This window comes from Leopardus geoffroyi, chromosome D1, assembly GCF_018350155.1.
Source record: "Leopardus geoffroyi isolate Oge1 chromosome D1, O.geoffroyi_Oge1_pat1.0, whole genome shotgun sequence".
In the NCBI taxonomy this organism is placed as follows: domain Eukaryota; kingdom Metazoa; phylum Chordata; class Mammalia; order Carnivora; family Felidae; genus Leopardus; species Leopardus geoffroyi.
Genome location: NC_059329.1, coordinates 57,113,827 through 57,128,559, shown reverse-complemented (window position 1 = coordinate 57,128,559; position 14,733 = coordinate 57,113,827). Strand labels below are relative to the sequence as shown.

General features: G+C 43.6%; 1 protein-coding gene across 4 annotated transcripts in view; it reads left to right on the top strand.

The window, feature by feature from the left end:
• Positions 1-11,537, top strand: part of RNF169 (ring finger protein 169) — a 109,384-nt gene extending 97,847 nt beyond the window's left edge. Inside the window, exons 5-7 of one of the 4 annotated variants that reach the window (XR_006714009.1) lie at positions 4,092-4,191; positions 4,751-8,573; positions 8,901-11,537. Coding sequence is in view for 1 of the 4 variants with exons in the window: in XM_045484026.1 (XP_045339982.1) it covers positions 4,092-4,191; positions 4,751-5,932 (1,282 nt within the window). In the remaining 3 variants the exon portion in view is untranslated. Of the gene's footprint in view, positions 1-4,091; positions 4,192-4,750 lie in introns of all 4 variants that reach the window. The other 3 variants (XR_006714010.1, XR_006714008.1, XM_045484026.1) reach the window with 3 other exon arrangements.
• Positions 11,538-14,733: the final 3,196 nt, after the last annotated feature.

The window sequence follows — 14,733 nt, the reverse complement described above, 5'->3', positions numbered from 1 at the left end:
TAGAAGGATACAACCCACCAAAACTGAATTATGAAGAAATAGAAAATCCGAACAGATCAATAACAAATAAGGAGATTCAATCAGTAATAAAATACCTCCCAACAAAGAAAAGCTCAGGACCAGATGGTTTGCCTGGTGCATTCTCCCAAACGTTTAGAGAATAATTAATGCTAATCCTTCTCAAACTTTTCCAAAAGATTGTAGAGGTGGAAAGACTCCCAAAATCGTTTTATGAAGCCAGCTTTACCCTGATGCCAAAGCCAGACAAGGACACTACCAGGAAAGAAAATTACAGGTTTATATCCCAGATTGTGAATATCAATGCAAAAAATCTCACCAACACATTTGTGAACTGAATTCAGTAGCACATGGAAAGGCTCATAACCATGATTAAGTGGAATTTATCTCTGGGGTACAAGGATGGTTCAACATAGGCAAAGCAATAAATGTGATACACTACATTAATTGAAAGAAAGGTAAAAATCATATGATTATTTCAAAAGGTGCAGAAAAAGCATTTGACAAAATACAACATCCTTTTATGATAAAAACTCTCAACAAATTTGGTACAGAAGGAATATACTTTAACATAATAGAGGCTATATAAGACAAGCCCACAGCTAACAACATACTCAATGGTGAAAAAGATTGAAGGATTTTCCTCTAAGGTCAGGAACAAGACAAGGGTGCCCACTCTCAGCACTCCTATTCAACATAGTACTTGGAGTCCTAGCCAGAGCAGTCAGGCAAGAAAAAGAAGAAAACAAGGCATCTGAGTTGGAAAGCAAGAAGTATAATTGTCTTTGTTTGCAGACAATATGAACTTATATGTAGAAAATCCTAAAGACCACACACACACACACACACACACACACACACACACAAACTATAGAGCTAATCAGTGAATTTAGTAATGTTGCTGGATACAAAATTAGCATACAGAAATCACTTGTGTTTCTACACACTAACAGTGGAATATCTGAAAAAGAAATAAAATAGCCTCATTCACCACAGCATCAAAAAATAAATAAATAAAATACTTAGGAATAAATTTAATCAAAGAGGTGAAAGATCTATATACTGAAAACATTAAGACGTTGATGAGAGACATTGAAGATACAAATAAGTGGAGAGTGTGGCACTGAAATAGAAGTAGATATGTCAATCGGTGGAACAGAATTGGGAGTCCAGAAATAAACCCATATATTTATGGTCAGTTGATTTTCAGTAAAGGTACCGAGGCTATTCTATGGGGAAAAAGAATAGTTTCTTCATGTATGGTGTTGGGACAACAATTAGATATCCATATACTAAAAAATGAAATTAGACCCCAATCTCACACCAAATAAATCAAATTGAATCAGATACCTAAATCTAAGGGCTATAGCTATAAACTCTAAGAAGGAAACAGAGATTAACTGTAGAATTACTGCTCTTATAGCACTTTTGTGATATGGTAGGGTGGACTTCAGTGACTGGATGCGCCTGTGGGTCAAGATTATCTTTCATCAATCTGTCTTTCATGCCTTGCGCCGAGTTGGTACTCAGTAAAGTCAGAAGACTAAGGGAACAGAAGAGACAGACAGTGACAGTTTCAGCTATACTGAGGTTTACCAAAAAGGTTTTAGATAGTCAGAAACTACTTTGGGTGTCCTTGTTGTGCTGGAGTGCCGCAGGTATGGGTTTCCTCCCTGGGCCTTTTCTTTCACCAAAATGGAATTTAGGGGGCATATGAAGAGGTTCCCCCCAGCAATAGGTACCTGTCATTTGTAGATCTGATAATTTGGGCATGTAGCCAGTGTCTTTAAACTTGACTCTGCTACTGCTGACAATATGGATTCATAGCATGTTTTTAAAAATTATATTAAACTAATTCTTAATTATGGAGTATTTGGACCCCTAAATATAGGTACAGCCTCAGTTTGAATACCAAGGCAGCTATTAATGAACTGCTGTATTGAAGGTTACAAAGTTCTTTCTTATGTTGAGCAGAACATCTTTTTCTCTAAGTGTCTACTGTTTCTCCAGTGGAATGATGCCAAACAAGTCATGTATTTGAAATAATAATGCCTTCTCTTTCAGCCCTATGTTCATTCCTCCTGACCCAAAGTATATGTTGTTCACCCCAGCATTTTAATCTGTCATCCATTTTACTTACGGGTGGCTTACACCACTGACAGTTTGTGTGAGTTCTAGGAATGCAAGTGAATTTCAATACAATGCCAGGCAAAATACAAAACACTCTGATTCTAAGCAGCTGCCTTTATAGGGTGATGTCTAAGTTTCCTACCTGTTCCCAAATACATTTCCCACTAGAAGGTACAACTCTCACATTATTTGCTTAGGTTCAGTGTTGAATTTTCTTGGTAAAGTGCAGGCATGAGATGCAGGTTGGCCACCACTTTCTCCTATTAATACGGTAGCATAGATTAGTTCTGCAGACTGGAACCATATAGCAAGGTGATGTGGCCATGAGACATAGGATTAGAGGGTTTTGAATGGGAGGAATAGCACAGAAATGCTGGAATAGAGGCCACTGTGGGTAGGAGCGCTTAGGAGGTTCAGTCTGTTGAGCAGCCGACTCTCAATTTTGGCTGAGGTCATGATCTTGTGGTTTGTGGGGTCGAGCCTCACTTTGGACTGTGGACTGACAGTGTGGAGCCTGCTTAGGATTCTCTTTCTCCCTCTCTTTGCCCCTACCCAGCTTGCGCTCACTCGCTCTTGCTCTCTCTCTCAAAAATAAATATTAAAAAAGAAGCCTTTGCTAGAGACATAGGAGAGGAAAGGCACTGTGGGAATGCACCTTATTACTTCCTTTGTAAGTTTTCTGAGTTAATCCTGGCACAGTGAAACTTAAAAAGTAAATCTTTTGCTACAAAAGAGTAGCTGTGATGATGTATTTCATTCCAAAGTTAAATAGAATCATTCGAGGAAATAATTTCTGTTTGGGATCGTCTACATGGCTATGTATCCACCTTGACTTCTGGCAAATTCTTATTTATCCTTCAGACTACATGTGCCATAGGGAGGCTTTCCACCCTGTCCTCACTCCATCCAGGTAATTAATAACTCCCTCGAGGCATACTTTTTTGGGTACCACTTCACTGTATTGTATGATTTATTTGCCTGCCCCACTGGACTCTGAGTCCTTGAAGACCCTAGACTGTGTCTCATTCTTCTCAGTATTCCCAGTGCCCACATGTGCTCCTCAGTGACTGGCATATAGTAAGTATGATAATTGTTTGTTGAATAGAGTTGTAGCACAGGGAAAATAACAGCTGCACATATTTGTAAAGGCATCATTCTCACCGGACATGTATTAGGCACAAATTGGAGATCAGGAAACAAAGGTGAGTAATAAGATAATCAAAAACTCCTACTTATAGTTCCCCCTTGTCAGTGGGATAGGTGACAGTCACCTGCATATAATCCTTACACAATAAGATTCATGTTATAATACAGGTATTCTGGGTTTTGGATTGGGTTGTAAAGTCATAATGTTGCATGCGTCAGACAAAAAAAATCACGTGTTCATGAAATCTCTTGAATAACCGATTTAGGCCTTTGGAAGCTCAAATGGAATAAATTAAGGAAGAGACTACATTTAATTTTGACTCCCCGCATAAAAATTTAGTGCAGTGCTATGTATTTTGTAAGTACTTAAATATTTGTTTCTTGGCTGACTTAGATTGCTTGAGGAGAGGGTTGGGCCTAATAAAAGGAAAAAATTTATTGTTCATAAAGGTGATTTTAATACTCTATCCACCCTATTAAAGAAGGCGAAGTATCCCTACATCTCTCTAAGCTCGAGCAGAACAGCCATTGATTGGTCTTTCATATTTAAGCAGGATCTAGTTTGGAAACAAAGGCTTACACTGAATGTCCTCTCTGGAGAGCTCTTTCTCTTTTGACAGGGTTTGTTCTTAGAATGTGTTCTGTTAATAAATCAATTCATTTCCTATCTGTAGCTTGCCAAGGGAATTATCTTTCTTGGTAGATGGCTTTGAGGGCACAGAAGAGATTGTTATTCTTTTTTCCTTAGTTAGCATATGGGCTACTTTTGACTATTTGTCTTTTATTTATTTATTTAGGAACCTAAATTCCAAGGTGGAAAGGAGTCAGAGCTGCAGTGACACAGCTCAGGACAGAGCGAAGAGCAGACTCAGAGCAGCCCCAACAAGCAAAACCAAGGTACATCTCAGACACAGGCTTCTGGAGCGCTCTACTCCCATCCTGTAGCTCCCTGCACGTGGCCACGACAGAAACTATTGCGCACGCTATTTGTTTTGAGTAGGCTCCACATCCAATGTGGGGCTTGAACTCATGACCCTGAGATCAAGAGTCATGTGCTCTTGAGCCAGCCAGGTACCCCAGAAACTATTCCAGACAAGCAGAGGCAGAATGGGTCCTGGGTATACTAATTATGTTGGAGAAGTTTGCGAATAGATGGAAAGGAAGAGAGTTTGCATTGAATTAGTAGCCAGAAGGGTGGAATGAGGGCCAGTAGAAGAACTTTTTTAAAAGTTCTAGATGAGGTTTTTTTTCCCCTGTAGGTTTTCAATTTTATTAATTGTTTCAAGTGTGTAGGAATTTCTGCAAATGGTGCATATTCTAGGTTAGGGATTTTCCCCATTTCTTAGGCTCACATCACCCTCCATCCCTTCCCCCACTGCCCTTCTACCATCATAAAAGAGTTATGAAGAAAAAAAATATATACGCATGTATGTATAATCTTTTTAACTTCTTTTAGGTTACAGCTATAACCCCAGCCTCCAACCCCATCATTGGTGTCCTCTTGTCCACTCAGAACAACCGCTGCCTCTCAGCCCCTGACTTAACCATTGAGAAGCGTCTACCCTTCAGCTCCCTCTCATCCTTGACTTCCCTGCATAAGCCCGAGCGCTCCATCAGTCCTGAGAGCAATGACAGCATCTCTGAAGAACTAAACCATTTCAAGCCCATTGTCTGCTCACCATGTACTCCTCCCAAGAGACTCCCTGATGGCCGAGTGCTAAGTCCCCTCATCATCAAATCAACACCCCGCAACCTAAACAGAAGCCTGCAGAAGCAGACTTCTTATGAGGCTAGTCCAAGGATCCTCAAGAAGTGGGAACAGATCTTTCAGGAACGGCAGATCAAAAAGACCCTTTCGAAAGCCACCCTCACCTCCCTGGCTCCAGAAACAGGGGAAGACTCACTGGTCTCTGAAGTTATCCATTCTAACAAGGAGAAGCCACCTCAGGCTTTAAATACAAGACTGGCCAGTGGGCAAGTACTCTCTGAGTGTGTAGGACCCACCCTCACTGACCTTGATTTTTTCCCCTCCGTTAGCCAAACAAAAGTGGAACAGGGCAGCGATAGTAAAAGGAGCTCTGAGATCCCGTTGGAAACCTGCTGTTCCTCAGAACTTAGAGTGGGAGCCAGTGGTACTTTGGAGACGGAGCAGAGTGAAGGGCCGGGGCCAACCCCAGATGCCAAGTTAGACAAAACCTGTATAAGCGCAACCATGAAAATCTCGGCAGCTCATTCAGCGCTACCCAAAAATAGTGTTCTGGGTGGGGTCCTCAAAACAAAGAAGCAGCTGAAGACAGCAAATCATTTTGATCTGCCTAATGGTGTGCTGGCAGACAGCCGAGGTGAGGAGCCGCTTCCTTCCTTGCGTCGGGGCCGGAAAAGACACTGTAAGACCAAGCACTTGGAACAAAATGGCTCCCTTAAGAAACTGCGACAGAGCGGTGGTGAGGTGGTCCTGGCCCCGGCAGAGCCGGTGCTGCGGGAGATGGAGCAGAAACTGCAGCAAGAGGAAGAGGACCGGCGGCTGGCTCTGCAGCTGCAGCGCATGTTTGACAACGAGAGGCGGACTGTGAGTCGGCGAAAAGGAACCGTGGATCAGTATCTCTTACGGTCCAGCAACGTGGCCGGGGCCAAGTAGCACCTAATGAACAGTGTTACCTATTTTTAAGAGGTCTTTGGGCTTGATCATTTATCCTGAAGAGCTGAGTGTTCTCACTTTGGGTTTCTTTCAATGGCAAAACACTGTCTGATACAGTTCTGGGAGGTTCCGGGGCCTTCGTAGTCCATGTCCAAGGGAACTGTGTCTCTGCCTCCCTGCGACCGAGGCCAGAAGCACTCCTCACCCCAAAGTGACCTGTCCCTGAGGGCTCCTGGGCCAAATCGGGCAGCACCCACTTGGAATGAGATTCAGGAGCACAGTGGCCAGAGTTACAAATGGTAGAGGAATGAGGGGGGATACCTTCTTAAACCGACAGACCTCCTGACTTCTTTCAACAGGGTGTTATTTTAAATCAGCCTTGCAGATAAACATTACTTCCATCTGCGTCGTAGAAGTGGATCTGCGTTTTGGCAGATTCCAAAATGATTGTGTTCCCCCTTCTCCTTATCCATGTCACAAGTAAATGTACCTACTGAAATTGGTTGAGTTTTTCCCTTCTACAAAAGTTAATTTACCTTCCCTGTTTAAAAAGTAACGTTTGATTAATGCTATATAGTTGACAGACCACATTGAGTCACTGTTGGATTTGGTCTTCTCAGGAGTGCTAACGTGTAAGCGGTGTGAGCCCCATTTTAGATGATGGAGCTGCAGGGCACGTGTTCAGGTTCTCTCATTTACTAGGTGGAACATCCCAGACTGACTGTTGGGTCTCCCGACAAGAAATCCCATAGATTTTCCACACTGACAGGTTGCTGTAATGGATTGTGACCCAAGGAGCCTAGGGAAGCTGGCTGGGCATGTGAATACTGATTGTGCAAAATCCATAGGCAGATCATTGAGACTGATGGGAAGTACAAACAAATATTATGCAGTTATCTTCCCTTCTCCCGGCACAGTTTACCCTTTTGTTTTCTTGGGGGTGGGGCGGGGGAGACAAAGTACACCCTGTGAGACAAAGTACAGTTGAGCTTCCTTACTACTCTCTACGTGTCCAAGAGTTATCTGCAATGTTGATCTAAAATCCAAAACAATTGCCCAGAAGTCAGGTAAAAGCAATGCTGAAACTCCATACTATGGAAACAAGGTATCTAGCTGGATGCAGCTGGTAAATTCAGTCCCATGGACCTTTGGGGTTTATTTTCCTTAGCAGCTGACACCATGTGTCTTTTGCATCCCTGGTGGTGCTTGGTGCTTCTGCCCGTCTGGGCTCATTGAGAATAGGGATTAAGATATGATTTTAGGGAATCTCAGATGGGCTGGCGTTCCCTGTGCATGTATGAGCTGTTACTATAAAGTCATGTGACTGGCATTTTAACAAAGGCTTTAGAGCTTCTATATCCCAGTGTATGTTGTCTCCCTTGAGTGGCCCCAGCAAGATACCACATAGTTTTCTAATGATGTTGCCATTGGCAAAAACATTTCTGGAACTCTCCTCAAAGTCTAGAAACGTCTAGAAATATAGAGTCCTAAAATGTTAGAATTGGAAGGGACCTTAAAGGTCATCTATTCCAACCTCCTCCTCTTACTGAGGCAGAAGCTAAGATTTGGAATGGTGACTCACTGATTACTAGGGATTTACTACATCACCTTCTTTTGATTCCTCCCGGGAGATTTGCCCCTTCTTCTCTGGACAAATCTTTAATCTTTTGTGGTTATAGAAGGGAGAATTTTAAGTTTGAAACTAGTCAGAGGCTATTTGAAGCCTCTGGAAGAGAAGGTAGGTCAAGAGGGTTTGGAGTCATAGATGAGGTACAGCCATAAAGCAGCTATTTTCTTCTGCTCCTAAACAGTTCCCAGAGAGACGTTCCAGAGATGTCTTAAGCATTCTGGTCATCATGGAGATATGTGGAGGCTCCTCAGTGACTACGTTGGTGGGAGTGTCACTCGAATGTATGTGTTCTGTGTGTCTGTGTGCGTGCACACATGCAAATGTATGTTTAAACATGCACCAATCTCATTATTTTATATTCACACCACTTCAGTTCTAGGCCCTGCCAGCAACATATGTCTCCAAAGGCTGCTGGAGGGTTGGTACCCAAGACAGAAGAGCTGGTGCTGGTGTTGGTCTGCGGAGTAAGAGGAGGGTGACTTAATGCCCTTAGAGAAATCATCAGTTCCTGCCATTTCACACAGTTCCCCTTGGTTCGGAGTACATAATATCGGAAGGCTAGTCTCGTTGGTAGTAGCAAAGACACTTATTTTTCCACTTGCCACCGTTTTCTATATCTCCAGTAATTTGAAAAACATTTTGGTTGGAACTGATTTTTGTTTTTGGAAAAAAGATAAATATTTTTAATAGAAAAAGATATATATTTTAAATATTTCCCCCAAAGTACTACTTTCATTTTAAGAAATTGCATAGCAGTAGCAACAAATTTTAGTTTCAGGTGCAGAGTGAAAAGCTACTTCCTGTTAAGTGAACATTCCAGACGCTGGATCCAACTTACTGACTTTCCCCTTTGCACCTACTGTTGTGCCTGGAATGGTATCAACAATTGTTGTTTTCCAAACTTCCAGCTGAGCAGTAGCCCTTCACACAGAGGCAAAGTGGTTTAGGTTAAGGAGCGACAAGGCTTCACCTCTGATCTGCTCGGCTTTGGAGGAGGAAAAAACCACTAAGGTATTATCTGTATTTTAAAATGCTTCCCTTACTTAACTAAAACCTGAACACTTTTTGCTTCTGAAAGAATTCTGTGTCCTGTTGCTCGCTTGCTTGCTTGTGAAGTTTGTCACAAATGGAGTTGTCAATGTGAATTATTTGGAGACGGAGAAAGACAAGAAAAGGAAAATAGAGCGATGGGAGGGTTTGTGGGCTAGAATGAGAGAAATACCATTTCACAAAACAAACATTTCTCATGAATCATTGGAATCTGATTCACCCTACAAATTTCCCATGCCCTACTAACTCTGTTCTTTGTGTATATGCATTCTGTGTTTTTTATTAAAGGGGAAGTTCTGAGAGGTTGGAGGATCAAGGTCATTCTGATGGGAAGTCCAAGAAATGCGGTGCCCTGGGAAGGGGGAGCTCAGCCCTTTTCCATAGAGTGGGAGAGACACTTTGGGAACATGCTCATGACCCGTTGATTGTATCTGCTGGAAGAAGTCATCTGGGCCTGTTGGGTTGGTGTCAAATCAGGCGATTAAGCATCCAGCCCTTGGCCCCTTTCGTATAATTGCCTCTTTTTAAAAGGTTAATTCGCCTTGGCTGAAGCTTCCCAGGAAAACCCTTTGTAAGTGGCTTCATTTATTTTTTTAATTTAATTTTTAGACTTTTGTCTGGAGGAAGAACTGGTGATGAATGCCTTCTGTTTTCGTTTTGTTTTTTTCTCATTTTTCCTAAAAGAAAAAAATGCCCTTAAGGATTAAAGCTGCTTAATTAATTGCTGTCTGATTACAAAGTGACAAACTAAGATGGGAAACTGCCACTGTGCTTGACTGGTGAAGCTGATGACCGAAGGCTGTGCCGTTCATTCTTTCTGTTCCATTCAGACATTCCTGAGCTTCGTTCGAACTTGCCAACCCTGTGCTGGGTCATGGAGATACAAGGATGGAAAGGACAGTCCCTGCTCCTAAGAAGCTCAGCCTCTAATGGAATGTATTTGAAGGTATATGTGGCTGGAGAGTTTGTTCATGCTCGTGTGAAAGGCCACTTCTTCATAGTGATGATCTTGGATGGAGTCATTTGAGATACTGTCCAGCACCTGACAGGCTGCACTGAACATTTTAGACACCCCCATCAGTATTTCTCAATTTGATTGCAACACTGCTTTCCATTTCCTAAGTAATTTTATCAGAGGAGAATGAATTTTCTCCTCCAGTGATACTGGACAATAATTTCTCTTCAGGAGCTGCTTTTACATAAGCTCCAGGAAATGAGGCAGGGTGTGGATCACTGACATGGTCAGAGGAGGCCCACATCCCACCTTACTGATCTAACCTCTCTCCCAACCAGACCTCTCACCAGAGCTGGCAGCAACTTTGGATTCCTTTCCTTTTTCCTGCCTGGCTTTTCATTGAGATGGAAAGCCAACAGGAGAGGAAGGAAAGAAAAACTGAAGGCTGGATTATAATCATAAAATGCTGTAGCTGGAAAGGGCATGGAAATAACTCAGATCAAACTCACCCACCTGCTTCCCCTTTTTTTTTCTAATAAGGAACTTGAGGTCCAGTGCTTTATGCCCTGTTGACACTGTAGTTTCCTAGGATCTAAATAGTCTTTTTAAGTCACACACACACACAATTTGCTAACGAGGAGGACACCCAAATGATATAGGAAGCTTTTTGTTTTAATAGCTTTTTTCTTCTAAAATTTTTCAGAATTAAAATATGCCTCTGTCCCCTGAATACATATCCAGATAGGGGAAACCCCATAATGTGACTAATGTGAATATGGAATCTTGGGAAGTGATATATTTTGATTGGAATAGTCATCATTTTAACCACCAAGGGTTAAAACCATGCCAGCCCTTCATTTTTCTTTGAAAAAATCAAGAACTCCTTAGGGACTTAAATCTTTCTCAGCCAGCCTTTTCCCCCATCAACCAAAAGAGTGGTATTCAGCCTGGTTTTTAGAAGTGAACATAGTTGCTTATAAATTCTTGTGAGTTAGTGACAAAGCAGGTATGTTTTTTTGGGTCAGGGAGATTCTAGGGAAAGCTGCTGTTGAATAGATTTTGCTCCAAAGATGATATAGAAAATGCATCTTTACACGTTATTGTTACCCACTGTAGCTTTCTGAAGAAGATCGTTCTATAGGAAAAAGAGACATAAGCAGAGGTCACAACCAGTTTAGAGATCGGTTAAATTGGATGAAGAAAAAGTGCCAAGACTGTGCGCATTGTTCTATGTATTATCAGTATTTTTATTCTTCCTAAGAAAAATATTTACACACTTTGCTTTGTGAGTAAATGCTTCCTTAATGTCTTGTTAATAAGCGTGGCAGGCTCCCTCTCTACCTTTTCTGGTGTCTTAAATCAACTGGTTGGACAGAGCTGAGCTAAGGCCAGGCTTATTCATCTTCCTTCCCTCTCATTTAATAAGAGGTAAAAACAGGCAATGCACTCCTCAAAGATTAAATTATTAGAGCTCAAGAGAAGCTTTTGGGCCCTGGGTCTGGCCCTTAGCCTGCAGCAGAACACTTCAATTCCTAAGGAGAGAATGTATAACTGTGTGAGGGAAAAAAATTATCTTAAATGCCATCTAATGGTTTTATTGTTACTCTCAATTTGTACAGACACTGTTGTCCTTAGGGCCCTTCCCCTTCCCACCTACAAACAGAAAATGGGACGCATATTGGTTTTCTACCTGCTGTCTTCACTGGAATTGGAGAAGGGGCCTGGATCCTTGTGGACCGCCACTGCGGGCTGCCTCCTCTCCAGCTCATCATAAAGAGCATTTTGACAAAGACTCAGAACAGGGCATGCCTGGTCAGGGATGCTTCTGACCACAAAGAAATGGCACAGAATCAAATGGGGTGATGTGTTGTTTATTTAAACAGTACCAGGGTGCATTCTTCAGTGTGTGTTTGCCTGCTTAAGGAGAGGCCCAAGTTGAGAATACAGTAAAGCAAACTCAGGAAAGTGAATGTTCTGTTTCTAAAGTTTTAACCTCTAGCGTGTAATCTCAGACAAATCTGGGCTAATAGACTATGTGTGTTTGACTTTTGGTGCTATCTTTGCTCTGGGAGATGCCCCACACTGGAATGTCTCACTTTGGCATTCAGACTGGGATGGGAGAAATTAGGAGGCGAGATGGGGTTTCCATGGCATGCTGCTGGAGCATGAGTTTGGAGTTATTTTCAGTGTATAACTGTCATTCTCCTATTCAACCATTCTTACTCCTAATGAAGGCACAAGAGTCTGAGTAAAGAACAGATGTACAGGATGACACTGTCCTTGCATACTGGGGCAGTACCCCAAACATCTGATTTTAAAATCAGCTTTGGAAGCAGAAATTCATCAAAATACCCTTGGTGCCAGTTTCTCATCGAACACAGAACAAACGTATCCCTGTTTCATCTAAACTTGTAAAGCCAACTTGAAGGACTGATGTAAGAAATGCCATACATGGTAAACCAGCACGTAAGGGTCCTTTGAAATCTGGCCCAGATGCTTCCAAAAGAGAGTATTTGAAATGATTTGCAAGAAACAAGGCAGCTGCTTGGAGGTAGAAGAATGGAATTTGTCCCTTGGCCCTTAACAGGAAATGTACTATATATCACACTCATGGATTCCCTGATAGCCCCGTCTGGTGAAAGGATGGGAGACTCTGGCCCTAACATAGCCTGGAAGCTGGGTCTTCTGACTCCAAGGCCACTGATTATTCAATCTTTTCCTGTTGCCCTGGCTTAATCAACTGAGGGTAGTGCCATCCACCGCCACTGGTCTTGGCTAACCCTAGGGTTCCAGCTGCTTTCTGGGTTGGATCTTCTGGACTTGGGCCTGCCAGGGCCAGAGAAATCAGTCTTCCCTCTGCACCCACTGTAGGGGTGGGAGGTATCCTACAGTAGCAAGGATTGTGAGTCTGTATCTAAATCAGTTTGCTTTCCTGTGGCCACATCCAGCTCCAGGTAGTTACTGGCCATCTTGGATAAGTGACGAGGAGAACAGGCTGGGCCTATCTAGTTTTGGAGAATTAGTGGTAGGAGAAATTATTTCTTCTGGTTTGCTCTTGTTAGAAGTTTGGAGAAGGCTCAGAAGAGTGTGGCAGCCAGCTCCCATCTGCTTATGGCAAAGGAAGGGGGCTCTGGGTGAACGCAGCCCAAGGGGTTGAATCATCTAGCAGCAGAACAGATGTGCCAGGGAGAGTGTGCTGGTAACAGGGAGGGTTGGTGCCACCCAAAAGGCTTCTTTGATTAGTTATGGATTCCTGTTCATTTGACAATTCTAGTCAGAGGCTTTACTCATCGAGACAACTAGTTCACATCTCTTCAAAAGAAGTCGAAACTCAGGAAACCAAGCAACTGAAGTCTGCTCACTTGGACACAACTGGTAGACGATTGTATGGCTTCCAGAGATGCAGCAATTCACCTGCACGGGAGGCTGAGTAGACAGTGTGATACGCTGCCTCTCATACCTAAAATAGGCACTAGGAGAGGCAACTAATTTATTCAGATGGTATCCTATGTGGAAAAACAGAAAGTTCACGAGCGTTTGACCTGGATAGGTGAAGCCTCTTCAGGATGCTCTCACATTGGTGAAGGGCTCTGGCCTGGCTGGGCAGAGAGAGCAGATATATGCCTGGCTAAAAATCAGAGCTAGGAGCCCTGGGGGACTTCGGCACACAGCTTAGCTCAGTGGTTAGAACTGTCAGATAGCTTTCCCAACAAAGGAAGCGACAGCCTTTGGAGGGAGTTAGTTCCCCATCACTAGGGGTGCAGGAAGGAGCTGAACAATCTGTTAGGGGGACCGCAAGACGCTTCCTGTCTTGAGGCTGGGTAGGACGTTCCTAGGAGCCTTTCAAGCCTGAGGGCCTATGGTTTGATAGTGTTTCTGGCTGAAAGATGCAATCCGTTCTCTAGAACTGGAACCTAGCAAGGCTTACAGTGTAAATGTTGGGGTAGAGTCTCCTTCCTAACATTAGGGGAAGGGGATTTGGGCCCCAGGAGACCCAAGGCAGCGAGTTAGCAACACATTCTGCAGGTGAGTGCCACCGTGGGTGACCCTGTATTACATGTATCTGTCCAGGTGCCTGTGTCAAGTGTGACGTAATGCCCTCTGTAACTAGATATGTGTACGTGACTGTGTGACTTTCGTGAACGCGGATGTATGCATCTGGTATGACCACAGCTAGGTGTAATTGTGTAACTGGCCACGTGTGTGAGTGAGACTGTGTGGCCAAGTATGATAGTAAAGCTATTTCTGTGTCCTAACAGAGTCTCACAGTCACAATACAGCAGACACTCCACCACGCGTCTGTCAGACCTGTGGCGGCAAGACAAGATTAGATCTCAATAATCACCTTACCTGCAACTGAAGTTGTAGGAGTTTGTGCCTTGCTGAGGAGCCTTAATCCTCGTGCCACCAATTCCTGGACCCTGGGACCTACACGCCTGCTCCCCAGATCTGAATTGTAGGTACCCTCAGGAGAGTAGCCTTAGCAGCGAAAGCTGCTCAGGAGACCAGTCACACTCGGTGTCCATTCCCAAATGCACATCTCTGGAGTTCAGTGCCAGTGGCCTTCGCTAGATCCACCTGTGGAGCAGATGGTGACTCCTGGGCACTCAGAAGAATGGAACAGCCCCACAGGCTGCTGTGGCCAGAACCAGTTTACTTACTGTGAGCCCAGGCTGACTTTGCAGGATCTGTTTTAGAGCCACGGTGTTTGCATATGGGACTTCAGCTTGTGTCCTGGATGAGAGGACCTTAGGAAATTCCACGTAAGTCCTGCCCTCAGCCTGTCCCAACTTTGTGGCCATGACCATCCAATGAGGGAATTCCCAACCCTCTTCCCCTTCCTCTCCATTTGCCCTCAAAATTGAAAAAAGCTGCCCCATAAAAAAAACACCTTTTCTGGGGCCTGGAGGCCTCAGTTTTGCCCCCTACCCCAGCAACACACATACACTTTGTTGGCTGTGGATGGGTTAGTTAACTTCTCTGAGCCTCAGAGTCCGTGCTGCTGCTCTGTTCCATCAGCCCCCTTGTTTTTTCAGCCCAGTGCCGATCGCAGCTCTGTTGGAGATGTGCGACTCAAGCAGGTTTCCTAAAGGATGCGTGTGTCAGCCGGGTGCTCCTCCAGCGTGGCAGCCTGGCCATCTACAAGAAAGCACGCGGACTGCCTTG